General features: G+C 48.2%; 1 protein-coding gene across 1 annotated transcript in view; it reads left to right on the forward strand.

The window, feature by feature from the left end:
• SUN2 (Sad1 and UNC84 domain containing 2) overlaps window positions 1-22,195 on the forward strand; it is a 116,159-nt gene that overhangs the window by 71,537 nt on the left and 22,427 nt on the right. The window contains exons 8-14 of the mRNA XM_069737017.1: window positions 1,472-1,542; window positions 1,857-1,999; window positions 15,893-16,102; window positions 16,194-16,271; window positions 16,656-16,699; window positions 17,065-17,227; window positions 18,515-18,748. Coding sequence (XP_069593118.1) covers window positions 1,472-1,542; window positions 1,857-1,999; window positions 15,893-16,102; window positions 16,194-16,271; window positions 16,656-16,699; window positions 17,065-17,227; window positions 18,515-18,748 — 943 coding nt within the window. The remainder of the gene's footprint in view (window positions 1-1,471; window positions 1,543-1,856; window positions 2,000-15,892; window positions 16,103-16,193; window positions 16,272-16,655; window positions 16,700-17,064; window positions 17,228-18,514; window positions 18,749-22,195) is intronic.

Raw genomic sequence — 22,195 nt, forward strand, 5'->3', positions numbered from 1 at the left:
ACTTGTGGGGGGTTTCTACTGTTTAGGTACATCAGGGGCTCTGCAAACGCAATGTGACGCCTGCAGACCATTCCATCGAAGTCTGCATTCCAAACTGAGCTCCTTCCCTTCCGAGCTCTGCCATGCGCCCAAACAGTGGTTTACCCCCACATATGGAGTATCAGCGTACTCAGGATAAATTGCACACCAAATTTTGGGGTCCAGTTTCTTCTGTTACCCTTGGGAAAATAAAAAATTTGGGGTGAAAAGATCATTTTTGTGAAAAAATGATATTTTTTTTTTTACAGCTCTACATTATAAACTTCTGTGAAGCACTTGGTGGGTCAAAGTGCTCACCACACATCTAGATAAGTTCCTTAGGGGGTCTAGTTTCCAAAATGATGTCACTTGTGGGGGGTTTCAATGTTTAGGCACATCAGGGGCTCTCCATACGCAATATGGCGTCCTATCTCAATTCCAGTCAGTTTTGCATTGAAAAGTCAAACAGCACTCCCTCTCTTCCGAGCTCTGCCATGCGCCCAAACAGTGGTTTACCCCCACATATGGTCTATCAGCGTACTCGGGACAAATTTTACAACAACTTTTGGGGTCCATTTTCTCCTGTTACTCTTGGTAAAATAAAACAAATTGGAGCTGAAATAAATTTTATGTGAAAAAAAGTTAAATGTTCATTTTTTTTTTAAACATTCCAAAAATTCCTGTGAAACATCTGAAGGGTTAATAAACTTCTTGAATGTGGTTTTGAGCACCTTGAGATGTGCAGTTTTTAGAAAATACCAAAGTGTGACACCATTCTATCATATAGACCCCTCAAAGTGACTTCAAATGAGATGTGGTCCCTAAAAAAAAATGGTGTTGTAAAAATGAGAAATTGCTGGTCAACTTTTAACCCTTATAAACGCCCTAAAAAAAAAATGTTGGTTCCAAAATTGTGCTGATGTAAAGTAGACATGTGGGAAATGTTACTTATTAAGTATTTTGTGTGACATATCTCTGTGATTTAAGGGCATAAAAATTCAAAGTTGGAAAATTGCGAAATTTTCAAAATTTTTGCCAAATTTCCTTTTTTTCACAAATGCAGGTAACATCAAATAAATTTTATCACTGTCGTGAAGTACAATATGTCACTAGAAAACAGAATCATTAGGATCCGTTGAAGCGTTCCAGAGTTATAACCTCATAAAGGGACAGTGGTCAGAATTGTAAAAATTGGCCCGGTCATTAACGTGCAAACCACCCTTGGGGGTAAAGGGGTTAAGCTAAGTGGAACATATCTGTTAGTGTGCAGGCCAACAGCGATTTCTGCCTGTACAATCATCATCACTTATTTAGCTGCTGTCACTCTTTAATCACATCCATTTGCTCCTAGTTGGTGCTATCACTGATGAGACCGCTCATATTTTCAGTATTTACGATACTGTAGCTTTTAGTACAAAGCAAATGAAGTAGATGTCCGGTAAATGTTTTTCAGGCATTACAGTATTTTGAAGAAAGCGTTGCAGATTCTTTTGCTCCTACTATTATTGGCATTAATAGCAACAGGTAAGTAATGTGGGCACATTTTCTATTTTTCTTTTGTGTATTTTTAAAGTGCCATAAAAAACTAACTGTATAAAGAAATAGGAAAAACAAACTGAACCACATAAAAATAAAAGGGGACAGATAGTGAATATATTGATAAGTAATGCTTACAGGATATTTCTAGTTGGTACCTCTACATAAACAGTATTCATCACATGATAATTTACGGCATCCATATTAGAGATCTACTATTTGTTTATATATGTATATATAATATCGTGTTTAATTCCTTCCACTGCATGTTATTCACTAACTACATTTACTTCTTATATTAGGGCTATGGTATTTCTTTCCATTTGGACTCAAGAACTTGGTAATTTTTCCAAAGGCAACTTTTTCTGAGACTGAAAAGACCACAAAAGATCATTTTATAAAGAAAGTCGACCCAGGTCCGCAAAACCTACCTCTGTTGTTCCAGGTCTGTGACACAACCGCGCACTGGATATTATTTTCTAGCATCCCAAAAAAGACTGCTTCACTTCTTAATGCTCCTGTTTTTATTTTCTTTACAGAACGTTTTAAAGGTTGATCAGTAAGGTCAACCCCCCCCCCAAGCCGTCTATATGGGCATGTAGATCATAGGGAACTGAATAACATGATACTCTGATGTCTGTGATACAATGTCTTATTCTGGAGAGATCCATGTTTTTCTGATATATATAAATGAGCTGTTAAGATCTGTGGGCCGGATATAGATCTGCACGGGTAACTGCCTCCAGAGATTATTTTAAAGCACCACTCCAGTATTTTTTGTGTGGGATGGAGTGGTGCTTCTAAGGTCCCTGCGCCCGGTCTTATATTCTCACCAGCTGCCGTCTTCATATTTTTATTGGCGCCTCTCTGGTCCCGTGTTGTCATCTCATGGCAGCAACTTCTAACTGACCAGAAGTCAGAAGTTATGTCACAAGCTCTCAATGTAAGTCTATAAGAGCCAGAACGAGGATCTCATAGACGTACTGTGAAAAGTGACCTCCGACTCAGCCAGCAAACACCTGGAGCAATCCGGCAGGTCACAAACTGCTGAGATCGACTGAACTGGCAGAGATAGGTGAAGATGGCGGCAGGTAAGTATAAGACCAGAGGCAGAGGACCTAAATTAGAAGCACCACTCCAGCGGTAGAATAAAAAAATATGCTGGAGTGGTTCTCTAAGTAAAAAGGAGAGTTACCAGTGTGATGGCCGTTCTCTGCTCCCCTGATCTCCCTGCAGAGCTGTGTGTGATTATACCGGACACATCTGCAGGTTCCTCTCGGCTTCCAGCTCACAGGCAGACAGGGATACAATATTGTTGCAATACAGCAGTGCTCAGAGAGCTGCAAAAAGGGCAGCATGGTGGCTCAGTGGTTAGAACTGCAGCCTTGCAGTGCTGGGGTCCTGGGTTCGAATCCCACCAAGGACAACATCTGCAAGGAGTTTGTATGTTCTCTCCGTGTTTGCGTGGGTTTCCTCCGGGTTCTCCGGTTTTCTCCCACATTCCAAACATACTGATAGGGAAGTTGGTTTGTGACAGCGATGATGTGTGCAAACTGTAAAGCGCTGCGGAATATATTAGCGCTATATAAAAATAAAGATTATTATTATTTATTATTATTGTTTATAAGAAGACAAGGTGGCGCAGTGGTTAGCACAGCAGCCTTGCAGCGCTGGGGTCCTGGGTTCTAATCCCACCCAGGACAACATCTGCAAAGAGTTTGTATGTTCTCTCCGTGTTTGCGTGGGTTTCCTCCGGGCACTCCGGTTTCCTCCCACATTCCAAAGACATACTGATAGGGATTCTAGATTGTGAGCCCCATCGGGGACAGTGATGATAATGTGTGCAAAACTGTAAAGCGCTGCGGAATATGTTAGCGCTATATAAAAATAAAGATTATTATTATTATTTATTAAGGTTGATTTCTCCTGTTCCTTGTTAGTTACATGTCTCACACTGGTAACTCCCCTTCATGTAATCTAATCACTGGAGGCAGATTTTTGTGCAGATCTATATCCGGCCCATAGATCTTAACAGCTCATTTATATAAAAGAAAAGCATGGATTTTTCAGAAATAAAACATTAGATCACAGATATCAAGATATCATTTTATTAATCTTTCTATGACCTACATGCCCAAATAGATGGCTTTGGGGAGTTGATTCTACTGACAGATTACCGTACTTTTAAAGGCTCTATTATGCAAAGTGTCTCTTCAGAGAGGAAGAGAGCTAGAACTCTAGTGCCACCTATTGGAAGTAGCAATCCTACAAGTCAATGTTGACCCTTTAACGAGCCTTGTCACATGACTTAGGATAATACCAAACCAGAATCTCAATTTGCAGACACTGTGTTTCGGGGTACTGCCCCTCGTCAGTGCAAAGTGGAGATCTGGTTTGGATGTGTGAGAGGCGTCAGACCGTTATCCAAGAAATATTGTTTCTCCTTGCGGAGATCGATATGTTAAGCATGCCGAGATGAGGAGACTTAGAGCCGCAATGCCCCTCTGGGTAATATGCTAATTATACAAATTGTCTCTTCAGAGAGGAAGAGATGTAGAACTTGACTTGTAGTAGGATTGCTACCTTCCAATAGGTGGCACTAGAGTTCTAGCTCTCTTCATTTGCATAATTAGCATATTACCCAGAGGAGCATTGCGGCTTTAAGTCTCCTCATCTCGGCATGCTTAGCATGTCGATCTTCGCAAGGAGAAATGATACTTCTTGTTTAAAGGCTCTCATACACATTAGACTAAAGTCTGCTTATACCTACGTGATTGGTCACCACTAGTGATGAGCGAATATACTCGTTACTCGAGATTTCCCGAGCTTGCTCGGGTCTCCTCAGAGTATTTTTTAGTGCTCAGAGATTTTGTTTTTATTGCCGCAGCTGAATGATTTACATGTGTTAGCCAGCATAAGTACATGTGGGGATTCCCTAGCAACCAGGCAACCCCCACATGTACTTATGTCTTTTTTTAGTTTTCACCGTGCAGTAAAATTGGCCTAACAACCTTATTCTACAGGTCAGTATGATTATGACAATACTGAATTTATGCAGGTGTTTGTTTTTTGTTGTTGTTTTTTTAATATACAGTGTATTGACTTTTCCTTACTGCATTTTTGGGGGGAGATCGGTGGCCAATAGAAGTCGTTTTGGTTATTTTCTTCACGTTGTTTACGGTACGGGCTAATTAATTGTGTAATTTAATGGATGCAGCAATGGACCAAGTATTCTCATATATATTTACAATTTATGTATTTAGTTTTGAACTGGGGTTATTGAAACTTTTATATTAGTCCCTCGAAGCAGCCAAAGGCAGGGCGTCATAGGAGCAATTGCAAGCATTTACGGTAAATGCCACTGTCCCATATTATCAGTGACCTGTGAATAATTAAGCAGCAGGGTTTGGCTCTAGCCTCACTTGCTTGTGTTGGAGGCAGGTGCCTGTTAGGCTACTTTCACACTAGTCCGTCGGTACGGGCCGTCGCAGACCGTCGGCCCGACGAACAGTGTGATTGATTAGCACAATGTGGGCAGCGGATGCAGTTTTCTTTATCGCCTCTCATTGGGGGACACAGGAACCATGGGTGTATGCTGCTGCCACTAGGAGGCTGACACTATGCAAATAAAAAAGTTAGCTCCTCCTCTGCAGTGTACACCCCACCGACTGGCATTATACTCTTCAGTTTAGCTTAGTGTCAGTAGGAGGTGGACACGGGTCTTTCATTAGACCCTTATCTACCTCAATGTGCGTCGTTTTCTTTCAGTTTTCCTCGGAGGGATACAGGGTGAACAGTCACACCTGTATTCCCACAAGCGGACTATGAGTACGGTGTGTACTGCCACCCCGTATCCTCACAGATCCCTCACCAGGACCAAGATCCTGGCACACCAGCGTGCTCAGAAGTCCGGTCCTGGCTCCGTCCCCCACCCACTCGCCCACCAGAGCCTGTCGGTTGGAGGAGACGAGGACGTCCATCAGCCCTGGATGTCTCACCCTCTTTTAAGGTTAGTACGGCGTGGGATGTTTTTTAGGTGAGTATTTCCCCTATCCCATCCCAGATCCTTGTTAGGGGGGGGATTCTTGTTAAGGGCTCCCAGACGGTGACCCTCTCTTACCCGGTCATCGCCTGTAACCTTGCGGCGCGGTCGATATTTTATCGGTGATCCTGGAGCTCCAGCATTTTCCCCATTCTGAGCAGGCTGCGGCGCCTGTTTTCTGGCCGCAGCGCTCTCACCCGTGACCAGCACCTTCTTTCTTGACAACTCTTGGCTGCTGTTCGCTCCTTTCCGCGGCGCACTATCAGCGCTGCGGTTTTTGACTGGGCACAGTCCTCAGCGCAGCAGCCCTGCAGTCTATCGCGCTGCTTATCGCTGCAGCGCATTGCTCCGGCGCCGCAGGAGGTGGATCTGCGGCGCCCTTCAGCGGCGCAGCCTAGCAGGCTGCGGCGCCTGTGCCGCCAGCCTCCCGTCGCGGCGCATTGCTCCGGCGCCGCAGGAGGTGGATCTGCGGCGCCCTTCAGCGGCGCAGCCTAGCAGGCTGCGGCGCCTGTGCCGCCAGCCTCCCGTCGCGGCGCATAGCTCCGGCGCTCTATACCGGCGCCGCGGCTCGTTTCCCGGCCGCCGGTTCCTAATTTAAGCCCCGGCTTCGGCCGGGGCCTACTTCCGGTCTTCGGATCTGTCTCTTCCGCTTCTGCGGGCGGGCTTTTTTCCCGCCCGACATACTATGACCTGCCCACCGGCGCCTCTGCGTCTAGCTCCGCCCCCTTCCTCGTGGGACACTCGTCTGGTGTGAGCATCGCTTCACACCACAGCAGCAGCCCTTGCAGTGCCTCACGCAGCGCGCCACGCTCCTTCGCCCGCATCTTCTGTGAGCTCAGCACCAGGGGATTTCTCCACCAAGGACAAGTGGGACATCTTCCAGGACCGGGTCCGTTTGTAGCTGCACTGCAGTCTGACAGCCCCCTCTGCCCACTGTCCCCTAACCAACTGGCATCTTCAGGGTCCCTCAAAATGTCTTCCTCTAAAGGGGGCCGCTCTCGCTCCCCTACTTCTTCTTCATCTACTACCTTAGTCACGTACTTTGCATGTTCGTCCTGTAACAGCAAACTTCCCTCAGGTCAGTCCTCCCCGCTGTGTCAGTCCTGCAGCAACCCGATTGCTCCCACCGCCCAGGATCCCCCGGCTGTTCCGCCCGAGAGTGATCCCCCCCATCCCAGGCTGGGCCGCTTCTCTGTCACAATCGGTGGCCGATTTAACACGGGTGTCTCAAACCCTGGTGTCCGCGCTGGATCGGTTACCCCTGCAGACCCCTGCAGTGCAGTGGCGTATCCAGGGGGGGGCAGCCGGGGCATGTGCCCCGGGCGCAGCCGACAGGGGGGCGCCAGCGGGCCGCCTGATGATGCGGCGGTCCAAGGAGGCTCGGGTGGGACTGCACTTGTCCCGCAGCTGAGCAGAGCCCCTCCACCGCAGAGAGCCGCACACCACAGCTATTGCTTGTGCAGCTCTGTGCTCACAGGACCTGTGATGAGGTCACGGGGGGGAGGAGTCAGGAGTCACATGATGAAGGGCTTCTGTGTAGTGCAGGACTCTGCTGATTGTCATGGTGCTCGGTGCTGGACGAGGGTAAGGGTCAGGAGTGGTTTGTGTGGATGTAGCAGAGCCATGTGTGTACTAGGTGTACAGAGCGGAAGCCGTGTCTGCAAGGTGTACGGAGCGGAGCCGTGTCTGTGTACAGAGCGGAGCCGTGTGTGTACGGAGCGGAGCCGTGTGTGTACGGAGCGGAGCCGTGTGTGTGTACGGAGCGGAGTTGTGTGTGTGTGTACGGAGCGGAGCCGTGTGTGTACGGAGCGGAGCCATGTGTGTACGGAGCGGAGCCGTGTGTGTTTACGGAGCGGAGCCATGTGTGTACGGAGCGGGACCATGTGTGTACGGAGCAGAGCCGTGTGTGTGTGTACGGAGCAGAGCCGTGTGTGTGTGTACGGAGCGGAGCCATGTGTGTACGGAGCAGAGCTGTGTGTGTGTACGGAGCGGAGCCGTGTGTGTGTGTACGGAGCGGAGCCGTGTGTGTGTGTACGGAGCGGAGCCGTGTGTGTGTGTACGGAGCGGAGCCGTGTGTGTGTGTACGGAGCGGAGCCGTGTGTGTGTGTACGGAGCGGAGCCGTGTGTGTGTGTACGGAGCGGAGCCGTGTGTGTGTGTGTACGGAGCGGAGCCGTGTGTGTGTGTGTACGGAGCGGAGCCGTGTGTGTGTGTACGGAGCGGAGCCGTGTGTGTGTGTGTACGGAGCGGAGCCGTGTGTGTGTGTGTACGGAGCGGAGCCGTGTGTGTGTGTACGGAGCGGAGCCGTGTGTGTGTGTACGGAGCGGAGCCGTGTGTGTGTGTACGGAGCGGAGCCGTGTGTGTGTGTACGAGGTGTACAGAGCTGAACTGCGTGTGTGCAAGGTGTACATAGCGGAGCCGTGTGTGTACGAGGTGTACATAGCAGAGTCGTGTGTGTACGAGGTGTACGGAGCGGAGCCGTGTGTGCAAGGTGTACGGAGCTGAGCCGTGTGTATACGAGGTGTATGGAGTGGAGCCACGTGTGTACGGAGCGGAGCCGTGTGTGCAAGGTGTACGGAGCTCAGCCACGTGTGTAGGAGTAACTAGGTGTGGCCATTACATTACTGTACTCAGTGTGTGTGTGTGTGTTTGTGCGTGCATGCGTAGCGCTGCGGGTGAATGTGCAGAGACGTAAATGGTTTTGTGTGTGTACGGAGAGGAGAGGCGAGGGCAATGATGGGACTGACGGGGAGAGGGCAATAATTGGGATGGAGGGGGAGGAGGAAATGATGGATGTGGTGGAATGGGCAATAATGAGGGGGGGAAGAAATGATGGAGGTGGTAGAATGGACAAGGATGGTGGTGGTGGAAAGCACACTGATGATATTGGAGGGGGAGAAAATGATGGAGGTGGTGGAATGGGCAAGTATGGTGATGGTGGAAAGGACAATGATGATGGTGGTGGAAAGGGCAAAGATGGAGATGGTGGGGGAAAAGAAAATGATGGATATGGTAGAAAAGGCAAAGGAGGAAATGATGGAGGTGGTGGAATGGGAAATTATGGGGTGGTGGGGGAGAAAGCAATTATAGTGGTGGTGGAGAAAGTAAAGATGGAGGTGGTGAAGAGAGCAATGATGGGGTGGGGTAGAGGAAAATAATGGGCATATATGAGGAAACAGTTCAGGAGAATGGGGGGCATATCTGAGGAAACAGTATGGGGGATGGGTGCAGACAGTATGAGGAGCGAACGGGGGAATGTATGTGGACACAGTATGAGTAGCAATGTGAAAAATGTATGTGGACAGAGTACGGGGAGTGAGGGTGATGGGATGTGTGCAGACACAATATAGGGAGTCAGGTGAGCAGGCAGTATAGAAAGCGAGGGGGTAAATATATGAGGAGACAGTTTGGTGAACAGGAGGGATGTGAGAGGAGACAGTATGAGGAGGGAAGGGAATAGTGTGAGGAGACAGTATGCGGGAGAAAAGTGACTGGGCACAGAATAGAAACTGAGCAGTAGGGGTGTAGAATGAGGGGACAGTGTAAGGGCACAGCCAGCAGAGGACGGTATACCAAGGAGGGGGGAGTGTAATCAGAGTACAGTACAAATACTGGGCCCTATAGAGGGGGACACAGTGTGAGAGGACAGTGTGAAGAGGGGACCGGTATGGAAAGGAGAGGTTAGAGTGAAGAGTATGTACCATAAGAGGGACAGTGTGGGGGTCATATTTTGGGCAGACAATATAGTGAGGGGCAATTTTTTATTCAGGAGCATTATAATGACACTTGTATCTTTAAGGGCGTCATGTGGAGATTTTCTGCAAAAGAGCGGACAAGATGGAAGTCTGCAGAGACGGCTGTGGATGAGAAAACTCATCATGGGGTCTGGACAAGATGAAGAAAAGAAGTAGAACGACTCCAGAGATGACGACATCTATAAGGTACCTGGATGTAAATGTTATTTGTGTGTTGTGAATTCTGTGGCAGAGCTCCCTCCTGTGGTCACAAGTGGTACTGCGGCTTCTGAGTTTCCTTCCTCAGGTGATGTGGTGAAGTCGTAAGGTGTTGCTCTATTTAACTCCACCTAGTGCTTTGCTCCTGGCCTCCAGTCAATGTTCTAGTGTTGGTCTTGCTTCCTCCTGGATCTTTCCTGTGGCCTGTCTGCTCAGCATAAGCTAAGTCTGCTTGTGTTTATTTTGTTGCTATATTTTCTGTCCAGCTTGCTTTTTGGGTTTTGCTTGCTTGCTGGAAGCTCTGAGACGCAGAGGGAGCACCTCCGTACCGTTAGTCGGTGCGGAGGGTCTTTTTGCCCCTCTGCGTGGTTGTTTGCAGGTTTTTGTGTTGACCGCAAAGCTATCTTTCCTGTCCTCGATCTATTCAGTAAGTCGGGCCTCACTTTGCTAAACCTATTTCATCTCTGTGTTTGTATTTTCATCTTACTCACAGTCATTATATGTGGGGGGCTGCCTTTTCCTTTGGGGAATTTCTCTGAGGCAAGGTAGGCTTATTTTTCTACCTTCAGGGCTAGCTAGTTTCTCAGGCTGTGCCCGAGGCGCCTAGGTCTGTCAGGAGCGCTCCACGGCTACCTTTAGTGTGGTATTATAGGATTAGGGATTGCGGTCAGCAGAGTTCCCACGTCTCAGAGCTCGTCCTATGTTTTGTGGGTTTTGTCAGGTCACTTGTGTGCTCTGAACTTCAAGGTCCATTGTGGTTCTGAATTACCTAATCATAACATTGTGATACTGACTAACTCATGTTTTTATTTATGTTAGGAGCATTATAGGGGTTGTCCAGGTTTGTAATGAGTCTGCAGTCATTCTTTGTGACTGCAGACTTCTGAATTCTCACAGTGCGCCCTGCACGCTGTCAGGATTCTCTCGTGCTGGTGATTTACATACATGCGGTCACGTGCTGACTAGACATGTGTGGCCTCACTCAATGAAAATGAACTGAGCGAGGCCGGCACGTCTAGTCGGAATGTGGTCAGAAGTATACAAATCACATACTTTTGCTGACATGACCGTCCACCGGCAAGGGAGAATCCTAAAAGAATTCAGAAGCTGCGATGTCAGGATTCAGCTCTGCAGGTTCCAGTAGTCGTCACATGGACACTTCACTCATATGCGACTTTCAGACTTGTGGTCCTGTGACAACGAGCTTCTCTTCTGCTTCTCTCAGTTTTTCACTGAATATTGAGAGCATTAGGGAGAGGAGCTCGTGGGTACATGACTAAGTGTGCAAATCACATATGTCCTGGGGGGGGGGCGCCGAAATGAATTCTTGCCCCGGGTGCCAGAAACCCTAGATACGCCTCTGCTGCAGTGGCCAGCGGGTCGCAGGAACCGCCGCCCGAGCCCTCCTTGATTAGCCACAAAAGGTCCAGACAGGAACGTCGGTCTGAGTCCTCTTCGCGTTCCATCTCGCCGCACGGCCCTCCCCCGCGGTTGGTGTCGCACCGTTCCTCCTCCCCTGAGTCAGGCGAGGCTTTATCTGATGCGCCCTCAGAGGAGATGTCGGAGTTGGATCCTAGCCAAATCGCCACCATGAGTGAGTCTGTCCAGAACCTCATTCGGGCTATAAACCAAACCTGTGGCATTAAGGATCCCTCTACGGAACCCGCAGATCAGGCGGTTTCGTTTAGACGGGCCAAACCACCTTCAAAATTTTTTGCCCCTCATCCTGAATTCGAGGAAATCCTGGCCAGAGAGAGAGAGAATCCGACCAGACGTTTTCAGAGGGGAAAACGCCTGGGGGTGTTATATCCTTTTTCACCAGATCTTACCGCCAATTGGACGGTCTCTCCCTCGGTGGATCCACCTGTGTCCAGGCTGTCCACCAACACGGTGCTCCCACTGTCCGGCGGAGCGTCTCTGAAGGATTCTAACGACAGAGTTATAGAATCCTTCGCAAAATCTGCCTTCGAAGCGGCTTCAGCAGCGCTATGCCCGGCCTTTGCTTCCAATTGGGCCTCAAAATCCATCTCAAAATGGGCCAAGGATCTGCGGCGAGGTATCCTGGACGGGGCTCCTCCCGCGGAATTAGTGGAACTTGCCAACCAGATTTCCCACGCTGGTGAATACCTGGTTTCCGCCTCCCTGGATGTCGCCTCTTGTGCGGCTCAGGCTTCCAGCAATGCCGTTGCCATCCGCCGGACCGTTTGGCTCAAGGCCTGGCAGGCGGACTTGTCCTCCAAAAAGTCCCTCACTAGTCTGCCCTTCCAGGGCTCTCGTCTCTTTGGTTCCCAGCTGGACCAGATCATTAAGGACGCCACTGGGGGCACAAGTTCCCTTCTCCCCCAGGCTAAACCTCGTCGCCCTCCTCCTAGACGGCAGTTTCGCTCGTTCCGGCCTTTTCGTCGCTTCGCTGCATCAAACTCCTTTTCCCAGCAGCAACAGAGGCCACAGGCCACAGAGAAGAAGGCGGTGTCCTTCAGGCCCACTCCGTCCTGGCGTCCTCGCTATTCCCAGGGTAGATCGTCCAGGCCCAGGACTGGAAGATCCACTTCCGCATGACTCTCGGCAAGACTCCAGCCCAACTCCCAGGTTGGGGGGCCGTCTTCTCCGTTTCAGGGACGTCTGGATTTCCGCAGTAGAGGATGCATGGGTCAGGGAAGTTGTGTCTTCGGGATACAAAATAGAGTTCGCCTCCCGACCCAGAGATCGTTTCTTCCAATCTCGTCCTCCAAAAGATCCCGCTTTGGTTCCGGGCTTCTTCGCAGCCATCGCTTCTCTGCTCAAATCCGGGGTAATCGTTCCCGTCCCAGAAAAGGAACGGTACACGGGTTTCTACTCGAACCTCTTTGTGGTACCGAAAAAAGACGGCAAGGTTCGTCCCATTCTGGACCTCAAATTGTTGAACAGGAGGGTTCGCCTGAGACACTTCAGGATGGAATCCCTTCGTTCAGTAATTGCTTCCATGGAGGCTCAGGAATTTCTATGCTCTATAGATATCCAGGACGCCTACCTACATGTTCCAATATTTCCCGGACATCACCGTTTCCTGCGCTTCGCAGTGCAACAAGATCATTTTCAGTTCGTCGCCCTGCCGTTCGGTCTCGCAACCGCGCCAAGGGTGTTCACGAAAATCATGGCGGCGCTGATGGCCATTTTGAGAGTCAGAGGCTTGGTTCTGTTTCCATACCTCGACGACATCCTCATCAAGGCTCCGTCCTTTGCTCAGGCCCACGAAAGCTTGTCCATTGTTCTCGACAGCTTATCCCGTTTCGGATGGCTGGTCAACCGGAAGAAGTCCTGCCTTATTCCTTCTCAGCGCATCATCTTTCTGGGCATGCTCTTCGACACTCGTCAGTCCAGAGTCTTCCTTCCCAAGGACAAGAGATCCACCCTTTGTCGGGACATTCTCTTGCTCCAGGGTCCTCGGCCTCCCTCCCTCCGATCGGCCATGAAGGTTCTGGGGAGGATGGTAGCTACCTTGGAAGCGATTCCCTTCGCCCAATTCCATTCTCGACCCCTTCAGCAAGCCATTCTGTCTCAGTGGGACAGGTCGGTCTTCTCCCTGGATCGGCCGATCAGACTCTCCTTTCGGGTCAAGCGGTCTCTCAACTGGTGGCTGACGTCTCCTCTCATCTCCCAGGGCAGGTCCTTCCTTCCGGTTCACTGGCAGGTGGTGACAACGGATGCCAGCCTGATCGGCTGGGGTGCGGTTTTTCGCCACCTGACGGTTCAGGGCCGTTGGTCGCTGCAGGAGTCCGCGCTGCCGATCAACGTCCTCGAAATTCGGGCCATCTTTCTGTCCCTCCGCCATTGGGAAAGGATCCTCAGGGGCCTTCCAGTCCGGATCCAGACGGACAATGCCATTGTCAACCATCAGGGGGGGGACTCGGAGCTCCTTGGCCCTTGCCGAGGTGTCCAAGATCCTCCTTTGGGCAGAGGCAACGGTTCCGGTGATATCCGCGGTGCATATCCCCGGCGTAGAAAACTGGGCCGCCGACTTCCTCAGCCGCGAGGGTCTCGCGGCAGGGGAATGGTCCCTGCATCCGGAGGTCTTCCATCAGATTTGTCTTCGATGGGGAACTCCGGATGTGGATCTCACGGAGTCTCGGATCAACAGGAAGGTTCCACAATTCGTCTCCAGGTCACGCGATCCTCTCGCAGTGGGCGTCGATGCTCTGGCCATTCCTTGGTCACAGTTCGAGCTGCCCTATCTGTTCCCACCCCTTCCATTACTTCCCAAACTGTTGAAGAAGATCAAAGCGGAAGGGGTGCCGGTCATCCTGATCGCCCCGGATTGGCCCAGGAGAGCTTGGTTCGCGGAGCTCGTCAACCTTCTCGCGGACGCTCCCTGGTGCCTTCCAGACAGGCCCGATCTGCTGTCCCAGGGTCCGATCTGCCACCCGAATTCTCGGTCGCTCAGTTTAACGGCGTGGCTGTTGAGACCGCGGTTCTAAGAGCGTCCGGCCTTTCGGACCGGGTGATTCACACCATGATTCAGGCTCGGAAGCCTTCGTCTTCCAGGATCTACTACCGCACCTGGAAGGCCTACTTCCGTTGGTGCGAGTCCAACCGCGTGCCGCCTATGGTTTTTTCCCTGCTCTTTTGGCCTTCCTTCAGGCAGGACTGGATTCGGGCCTGGCTCTTAGTTCCCTGAAGGGTCAGGTCTCTGCGCTTTCCATCCTCTTTCAGAAGACCTTGGCCTCTCGGCCACAGATTAAGACCTTCTTTCAGGGGGTAGCCCACGCCGTCCCGCCGTACAGGGCCCCTGTGGAGGCATGGGACCTAAACCTGGTACTGGACGTTTTGAAGGTTTCTCCCTTTGAACCTCTTAGGGAGATTCCTCTATCAGTTTTATCTTGGAAGGTGGCCTTTCTTGTGGCCATCACGTCCATTCGCCGCGTTTCCGAGCTGGCGGCACTGTCTTGCCGCCCTCCGTTTTTGGTCATTCACCAGGACAAGGTGGTCTTCCGACCTCCACCTTCTTTTCTTCCTAAGGTGGTTTCCACCTTCCACCTCAACGAGGACATCGTTCTACCTTCCTTTTGTCCAGCTCCGACTCATCCTCTGGAGCGATCGTTGAACAAGCTGGACCTAGTCAGGGCAGTGAGGATTTATCTGGATAGAACATCCTCTTTCCGGAAGACGGATTCATTTTTCGTCATTCCTGATGGCACGCGCAGAGGCCAGCCGGCTTCTAAAGCGACTATTGCTCGCTGGATCAGAACGGCAATTTTGGAGGCTTACCGGGTCAAGAACAGAGTGCCCCCTCCTGGGATTAAGGCTCACTCTACCCGGGCAGTCGGCGCCTCCTGGGCGGTGCACCACAGGGCTTCCGCCCTACAGCTTTGCAAAGCGGCAACTTGGTCTTCCATCCACACGTTCGCCAAATTTTACAAGGTCCATACCTACGCATCGGCGGACGCCAGCCTAGGCAGAAGGATCCTGCAGGCGGCAGTGGTGAGTCCTCTGACCTGATGGAAGTCTGTTTTCCCGCCCTTGGGACTGCTTTGGGACGTCCCATGGTTCCTGTGTCCCCCAATGAGAGGCGATAAAGAAAACAGGATTTTTGGTTGCTTACCGTAAAATCTGTTTCTTGAAGCCTCCATTGGGGGACACAGCTCCCTCCCAATGTTTTCTGTTGTTATCTGTTCTATGACTATTCTCACGTTACAGTTCTCAAGTTTGTGGTTATGGTTTTTCAACCTTGTTTCATTATCTCCTACTGCTTTCTCACTAACTGAAGAGTATAATGCCAGTCGGTGGGGTGTACACTGCAGAGGAGGAGCTAACTTTTTTATTTGCATAGTGTCAGCCTCCTAGTGGCAGCAGCATACACCCATGCTTCCTGTGTCCCCCAATGGAGGCTTCAAGAAACAGATTTTACGGTAAGCAACCAAAAATCCTGTTTTACAACGCATCCGCTGCCCATTGTGAGTTCCGGGGAGGAGTGGGCGGAGTTTCGGCCGCGCATGCGCAGTTGAAAATGGCGGACCCGACGCACAAAAAAAGTTACATTAAACGTTTTTTGTGCGTCGTGGCCGCCAAAAACATGACGCATCCGTCGCATGACGGATGCGACGTGTGGCAAACGTCGCAATGCGTCGCTAATGCAAGTCTATGGAGAAAAAAACGCATCCTGCAGGCAACTTTGCAGGATGCGTTTTTTTCTCCAAAACTACGCATTGCGACGTCCGTTACACGACACCAGTGTGAAAGTAGCCTTATATGTTACATGTCATTAAGGGTGTTAAATGTTATTTTTTGTCTTTTATTCTAACAAAGCATAATTTGAATAGGAATGTTTAATGGGTGTGTGTTTTTTTTTTTTTTTTTTTTGTTTTGAAGAATGAAATAGTATCTCGCATGGAATCTCTAGAAAAGAGGTTTAAGGGTCTAGAAAATGAGCAAAAATTTCTGAAGCACGGTGAAACAAGTCCAAAAGCAGTGGGTGGCCTAAGTCGTGATGAGGTTGTCCAGGTCTTCAGAGACCTGTCTACCTCTAAAGAGGCTGCTTTGACAGAAGATATCTTGCAAGAAAGTGCAGCCAGAACAAGGGTAAGGCATACAATCGGGGCTTATGTTGGTCGATACACAGCCGCAGCAGGATGCCGTAATCGGAATGTATTTCTTACTCTATATGCCCTAGATTGAGTTGACAGCAGTAAAACAAGAGCAACAGCGCAGTCATCAGGACATCCAGCAGAAAATAAACCACATGTCCCAGGTAAGGAATTCTCCATATTAGAGCAATGTCCTCGTGTAGTGAAATCCCTTGAAATCTAATGGTGCACAAATCCTACTAAACTATATAGCAAGAATCGTGTAACCCTGGATGAATCGGAAGGAGATCAGACCTTGAAGTCTGATGGTCCATCCTGAGGATAAGCCAGCAGCTTTCAAGTCCCAATACACCCATTTGCTTTAGGATATGTGTACGATGGCTTCTATAGAAAATACTCATCATGTTACACGTGATAAATGTATTTGAGGTGTAAAATATATATGGCTTGGATTGTTTTATAAAATGGTTAATAGATAAAACATATACCTGGAGGTTTGTGAATTAATATGTAAATATGAATGGCTTGCTATTTTTTCTTTTCCATAGGATATAGAAGGACAGATTTTGCAGCTTAGAACAGAAGTCAAAAAGTAAGTTTGCAATAAGACAGTTTTACTCCTAAAGGGTACTCTAATAATAACAAGTTATCACCTGTCTGCTGAATAGATAACTGCTAGGTCTGTAGGGGTCTGACCGCTGAGGCCATCCCTGATCGCCAGAGTGGGCTTCCCTGACCCCCATTTGAATGGAGTGATGGTCACACGTGTGCTGCCGCTCCATTCCTTCTCCACGGGCCCGGTGGAGATGCCGAATGCTTCTTTCAGCTGTCTGCATTGGTCCTATAAGCTTTGCGTGGATCGGTAGCATGCACTTTTCTTTTTCAGACATCATTTATAATTTTGTCTGGAATTCAGACTGGTATTAAATAGCACTCCGGGGTCTTTTGTCGTTGTAGTTCTCCTCAGGCTACGAGAGAAATCTTTGCCAATGATTTTGGGAAGCTGGAAACAAAGCTTTTGAGTCTCCAGCAAGAATTGGAAAATGTGAAGAAAACTCAAGCTGAACTTTCCCTGCAAATGGACACTGTCCCGGGACAAATAAGAGGAGTGAAGGATGAAGTGAGTTTCCTTATGGTTTGATCTGGTGTCTGTATGAAAGGGTCAGCAGTACATTACAATATCAAAATAAGTCCCTGGCCACTGACCAGACCTCACATCCCGCGCCCTAGCCGTCCAGGCTCATAGCCGATTGACCAGCACCTGGAAACAAGACACTAAGGCTATGTGCACACGTCAGGATTTCTGGCAGAAATATTCCTGACAAAAACCTGACATTTCTGCCAGAAATCCGCATGCGTTTTTTTTTGCATTTTTCTTCTTCGCGGTTTTGATGCATTTTTTCTTGCGTTTTTTCCAAATACATAGAATAGCGGGGAAAACGCAGAAAATCTGCAAAATGAATGAACATGCTGCTTTTTTTACCGCGATGCGCTTTTTTTCGCAGGAAAAAACGCATCATGTGCACAAAAATTGCAGAATGCTTTCTAAATGATAGGATGCATATGTCTGCGGTTTCTAATGCGGTTTTATCGCTTTTTTATCGCGAAAAAACCTGAACGTGTGCACATACCCTAATAATATCATGATGGTGACTTCCCCAGACCAGGAGTGGACACAGAGATAAGGGGCCTCTGTGCCAGAAGAATACATGGGCCCTTTACAGTGCAGTGGCTCTTCAGAATGATCAATTTCACTTTGGGGTAGTAGTGGCCCTCTTACTCTTGGGCCTCTGTCTACCCCTGCCACGGAATGGGTACAGTTTGTCATAGACTGGAAACTTAAGAGAACTTATTATAAATACATGTATTTGAGGCTAAAAACCATTTTTGCTATTTGCTTTCATTAAAATGTTTGCACCGTTTGGCTTTGACAAGCTATTGTTTTCCCACATTCAACTTTAAAGTGGTCCGTGATTATAAATTAGCTGAAAGCAGTTTAAAAAAAAAAAGACAGACGAATTAGTAACTCCCAATGGATTGTGAAAAAGAGCTCACTGATGAATACTTGGTTAATTCATTCTGCAGCCAGCAGAATTCCACAGGTTATGGAAAGAAAAATGTGAGACATTTTTAATAAAACCCAATTACAAAAACACATGCACTTAATTAATAAACATGACCTCATTAACTACCCAGCTGAAATCCTAGATCCGTGCAGTGTGAGCCTTTCCCTCCCTCCTTGTGTTATGCCAAATCCATGTCAGAGTAAGGCCTCTTTTTCTGCTGGAAACAATTCTGCCTCCAATTACCTGTAGTGCTACTAAACAATATGGATACCTGCTTCCCTTCCTTACGAGATGGCCTCACTGGTGTACTGTTCTCAGAATCGTGTCCTATGTTTTGTCAGGTTCAGTCACTTTTCCCAACTTGGCTCCAAAGAAGCATAGAAAAGGAGAATGGAGGGTCAGCATCTCTTTCTGATCTTTTCCTGCGTCGTGATGAATTGGAGGAGTATTTGGTGGACTTGGAGAGGAAGATCCTCTCTGGAATCACTGCAGACAGAAATCTGTGGGCGTCTCAGGCACATGTGAACATAGACCGAGAACTGCAGGAAAGTGGACTGTCTGGAGTGTCCCGGGAGGTATGTGATCTTTTCTTTGTATTTTTTCCAGGAACTGTGTTCTTAGGTGTTTTCAAATAACATTCTGGTTTGCTTTGTAAGATATATAAAAGTGGATTGTGAAAGTATTCACCCCCTTGGCATTTTCTGTGTTTTGCTACCTCACAAGCTCAAATTTCAGTATTTTGTTGTTTGAGGGTTTACACCCGTTCATGTAAAGAAAATGCCTTCAACTGTGAACATTTAGTTTTCTTTTTCTGTGTGAAGCAAACAACAAATAGGTCAAAATAACTAAAAACTTCAGTGTTCATAACTATTCACTCCCCTAAAGTCAGTACTTTGTAGAGTCTCTTTTTTTCTGCAGTTACAGCTGCAAGTCATTTTGGATAAGTCTCTATGAGCTTTCCACATCTTGCCACTGGGATTTTTGCCCACTCCTTACGGCAAAACTGCTCCAGATCCTTCAAATTAGATGGTTTCCTCTGGTGAACAGCAATCTGACCACAGATTATCAGTTGGTTGAAATGGGGTTGTCCACTACTAGGACAACCCCTTCTTGAACTAAATGCTTGTCCCTGATAAAATAATAAAGCCTATACTCTCCTCCTGTACCTCATCACAGCCCTGGGACTGTGATTGCCGGCATCACTGGAACGGAGCCGGCACGGGAGGGGAGTATGATGCTGCCACCACCATGTTTCACTGTGGGGATGGTGTTCTTGTGGTGATGAGCGGTGTTGGTTTGGCACCAGACATAATGTTTACTTTGGTGGCCAAAAAGTTCAATCTTCGTCTCTTCTGACCACAGCACCGTCCTCCATACATTTGAGGAGTCTCCCACATGTCTTTTGGCAAACTCAAAGTGAGCCTTACAATTTTTGTATGTAAGTAAAAGCTTTTTTCTGCCCACTCTTCCATAAAGGCCATCTCTATGGAGTGTTAGGCGTATTGTGGACAGATACTCCAATCTCTGCTTCTGAACTCTTTAGCTCCTTCAGTGTTACCTTTGGCCTCTGTGCTGCCTCTCTTATTAATGCCCTCCTTGCTCGGGCTGAGAGTTTTGGTGGACTGCCCTCTCTTGGCAGGCTTGTTGTGGTATCATGTTCTTTCCATTTGATAATGGATTTGATGGTGCTCTGGGGCATTGGAGATTGGGATATTTTATTTATTTATATTTTTTTTTTTATAACCCAACCCTGATTTGTGTTTCTCAAAAACTGTGTCCCTGACTTGTTTGGAGATCTTGCTCTTCATGGTGTTTGGTTAGTGGTACCTCTTGTTAATGGTGTTGCAGCCTCTGTGGCTTTTCAGACAAGGTAAAGTGTATATACTGACAGGCGTGTAACACTTAGATTGCACACAGGTGGACTTCATTTCACTAAGCATGGGACTTATGACGGTAATAGCTTGCACCAGAATCTTTTAGGGACCTCATAGCAAAAGGGGAGAATACATATGCACATGACAATTTTTTGTTATTTGATCATTAGTCACTATTTGATTCCATCAATTAAATTTTTGCCTGTGTTTTTCTGACTTCACTACACCAACGTGAACTATTTAGTGCTGATGCATTACACACAAATCGGTTTACAAAAATATTTAACCACAGGTTATAATGTAACAAAATAGGTAAAAAGGGCAAAGGGGTGAATACGTTTTCAAGACACTGTGTACGTGTAATATAATGTGCGTGTAGATCTGATAAACACGTGTCGGCCTGTATACACCGTTACACGAATTTTATTAATTATTTTGCTAATTACAAAATTAAATGACTTTTCCTAATAGATTTCACTAAAGCGATCTGTTGGCTCCATGCCTCCTTATGTAAGGGCAACATACTGCAGCTCATTGTCCATACTTCTAGTTGCTGGATACACATTTATATCCTGCAGCCAATGCTGTCCCAATTAGTGATGAGGGAGAGTGCTCGTTACTCACTCAAGCATCAGTGTGCTCGGGATGTTCCTTACTTTGTGACTATTTTTTGCATGCTCAAGCTGGAGCTCGAGGCCTCGCATGTTTGGTGCTTTTTAGACAGCCAATAAACATGCAAAGCTTGCCTGACGTTCACTGTAATGCTGTAGCCATCTTGGTTGTGGCATTACTGGGATTGGCTGGCCGCATAGCGTCATCAGGTCTATATAAAGGCACAGATGATTGGCCTCGGGGACACCAAAACATCCAACACTGCGGAGACACCATCATGTGTTTCTCAACGCAGTGATTCCAGAACACTGCCCCCATCCCTTATGGGAAATATGCAGATGCATGTAAAGAAGCTGCGGAGACACCATCACGTGTTTCTCGACGCAAGCAGTGAATAGCCAGGCCTTTCCCCGGGAAGGAACAACCACGGGAAGGGCAGCATCCTATGAAGGAAAGCCACCTATGCCAAGCATGGTATCCATCCACAGATAGCTGTTTCGGGGTTTTGCCCCTCATCAGTGTGGAGTAGGAATCTGGCTATTAGGAGCAGTGCCTAGTAAAAAGGCTATAAAGGCACAGATGATTAGCCTCGGGGACACCAAAACATCCAACACTGCGGAGACACCATCACGTGTTTCTCAACGCAGTGATTCCAGAACACTGCCCCCATCCCTTATGGGAAATATGCAGATGCATGTAAAGAAGCTGCGGAGACACCATCACGTCGAGAAACACGTGATGGTGTCTCCGCAGCTTCTTTACATGCATCAGGTCTATATAAGACACGTGACTCCGTGCTCTGCATACTATAACTCGGAATCAGGGAAAGGTGCTGGTGAATAAGAGAAGTTTGCCTGCATACAGGCAGAGATTACACAAGTTACATTTCTTTCAACTGCAGCAACAACAACAACAGAGGTCAGAGTTCCTTTGACAACCAAGGATTGGAGACTAAGGAGACCCACACCAGATGCATCAGAGGCAGGGGAACACTATGAAAGGTCTGGGACAGTTCTGTTAGACCCTCCCATCACCCAGGCCCTGAGGCGCGGGGTACTCTGACAAGGAGGGAAAGTTTTGGAAGATGCTGAAGGAGTACCATGCCAAGCGCACCAGCGTCCTCCGTGGTTCCTTACTGCCTTACAACTATTGGGTATCCAAGCTAGACATGTGGCATGAACTGACTCTCTATGCCTTGGAGGTCCTGGCTTGCCCTGCTGCTTGCGTTTTGTCAGCGTGGGTTTATAGTGCCACCATGGGTATTATAACCGATAGGCGTATATGTCTGTTGGATAACAATGTAGATAGACCAAAGCTATTGTAAAGTTCACAATGGGAAAAAAAACCTTTTATAAAATCTAACATTTACTGGAAAATGTAAAAAAAAACAAAAAAAAACAAAAGAGGGTGAGAAAAGTGCTAGTAAATACATAGGAGGGAGTTGGAGGGGGGAATTTATATGACCTCATGCTCCTAAACAAGACGAATTGCTAGGATCAGCGCCCCCAAAACTATAAAATACAGGATTCGTGCTAT

This window comes from Ranitomeya imitator, chromosome 8 (genome assembly GCF_032444005.1).
Source record: "Ranitomeya imitator isolate aRanImi1 chromosome 8, aRanImi1.pri, whole genome shotgun sequence".
Taxonomy (NCBI): domain Eukaryota; kingdom Metazoa; phylum Chordata; class Amphibia; order Anura; family Dendrobatidae; genus Ranitomeya; species Ranitomeya imitator.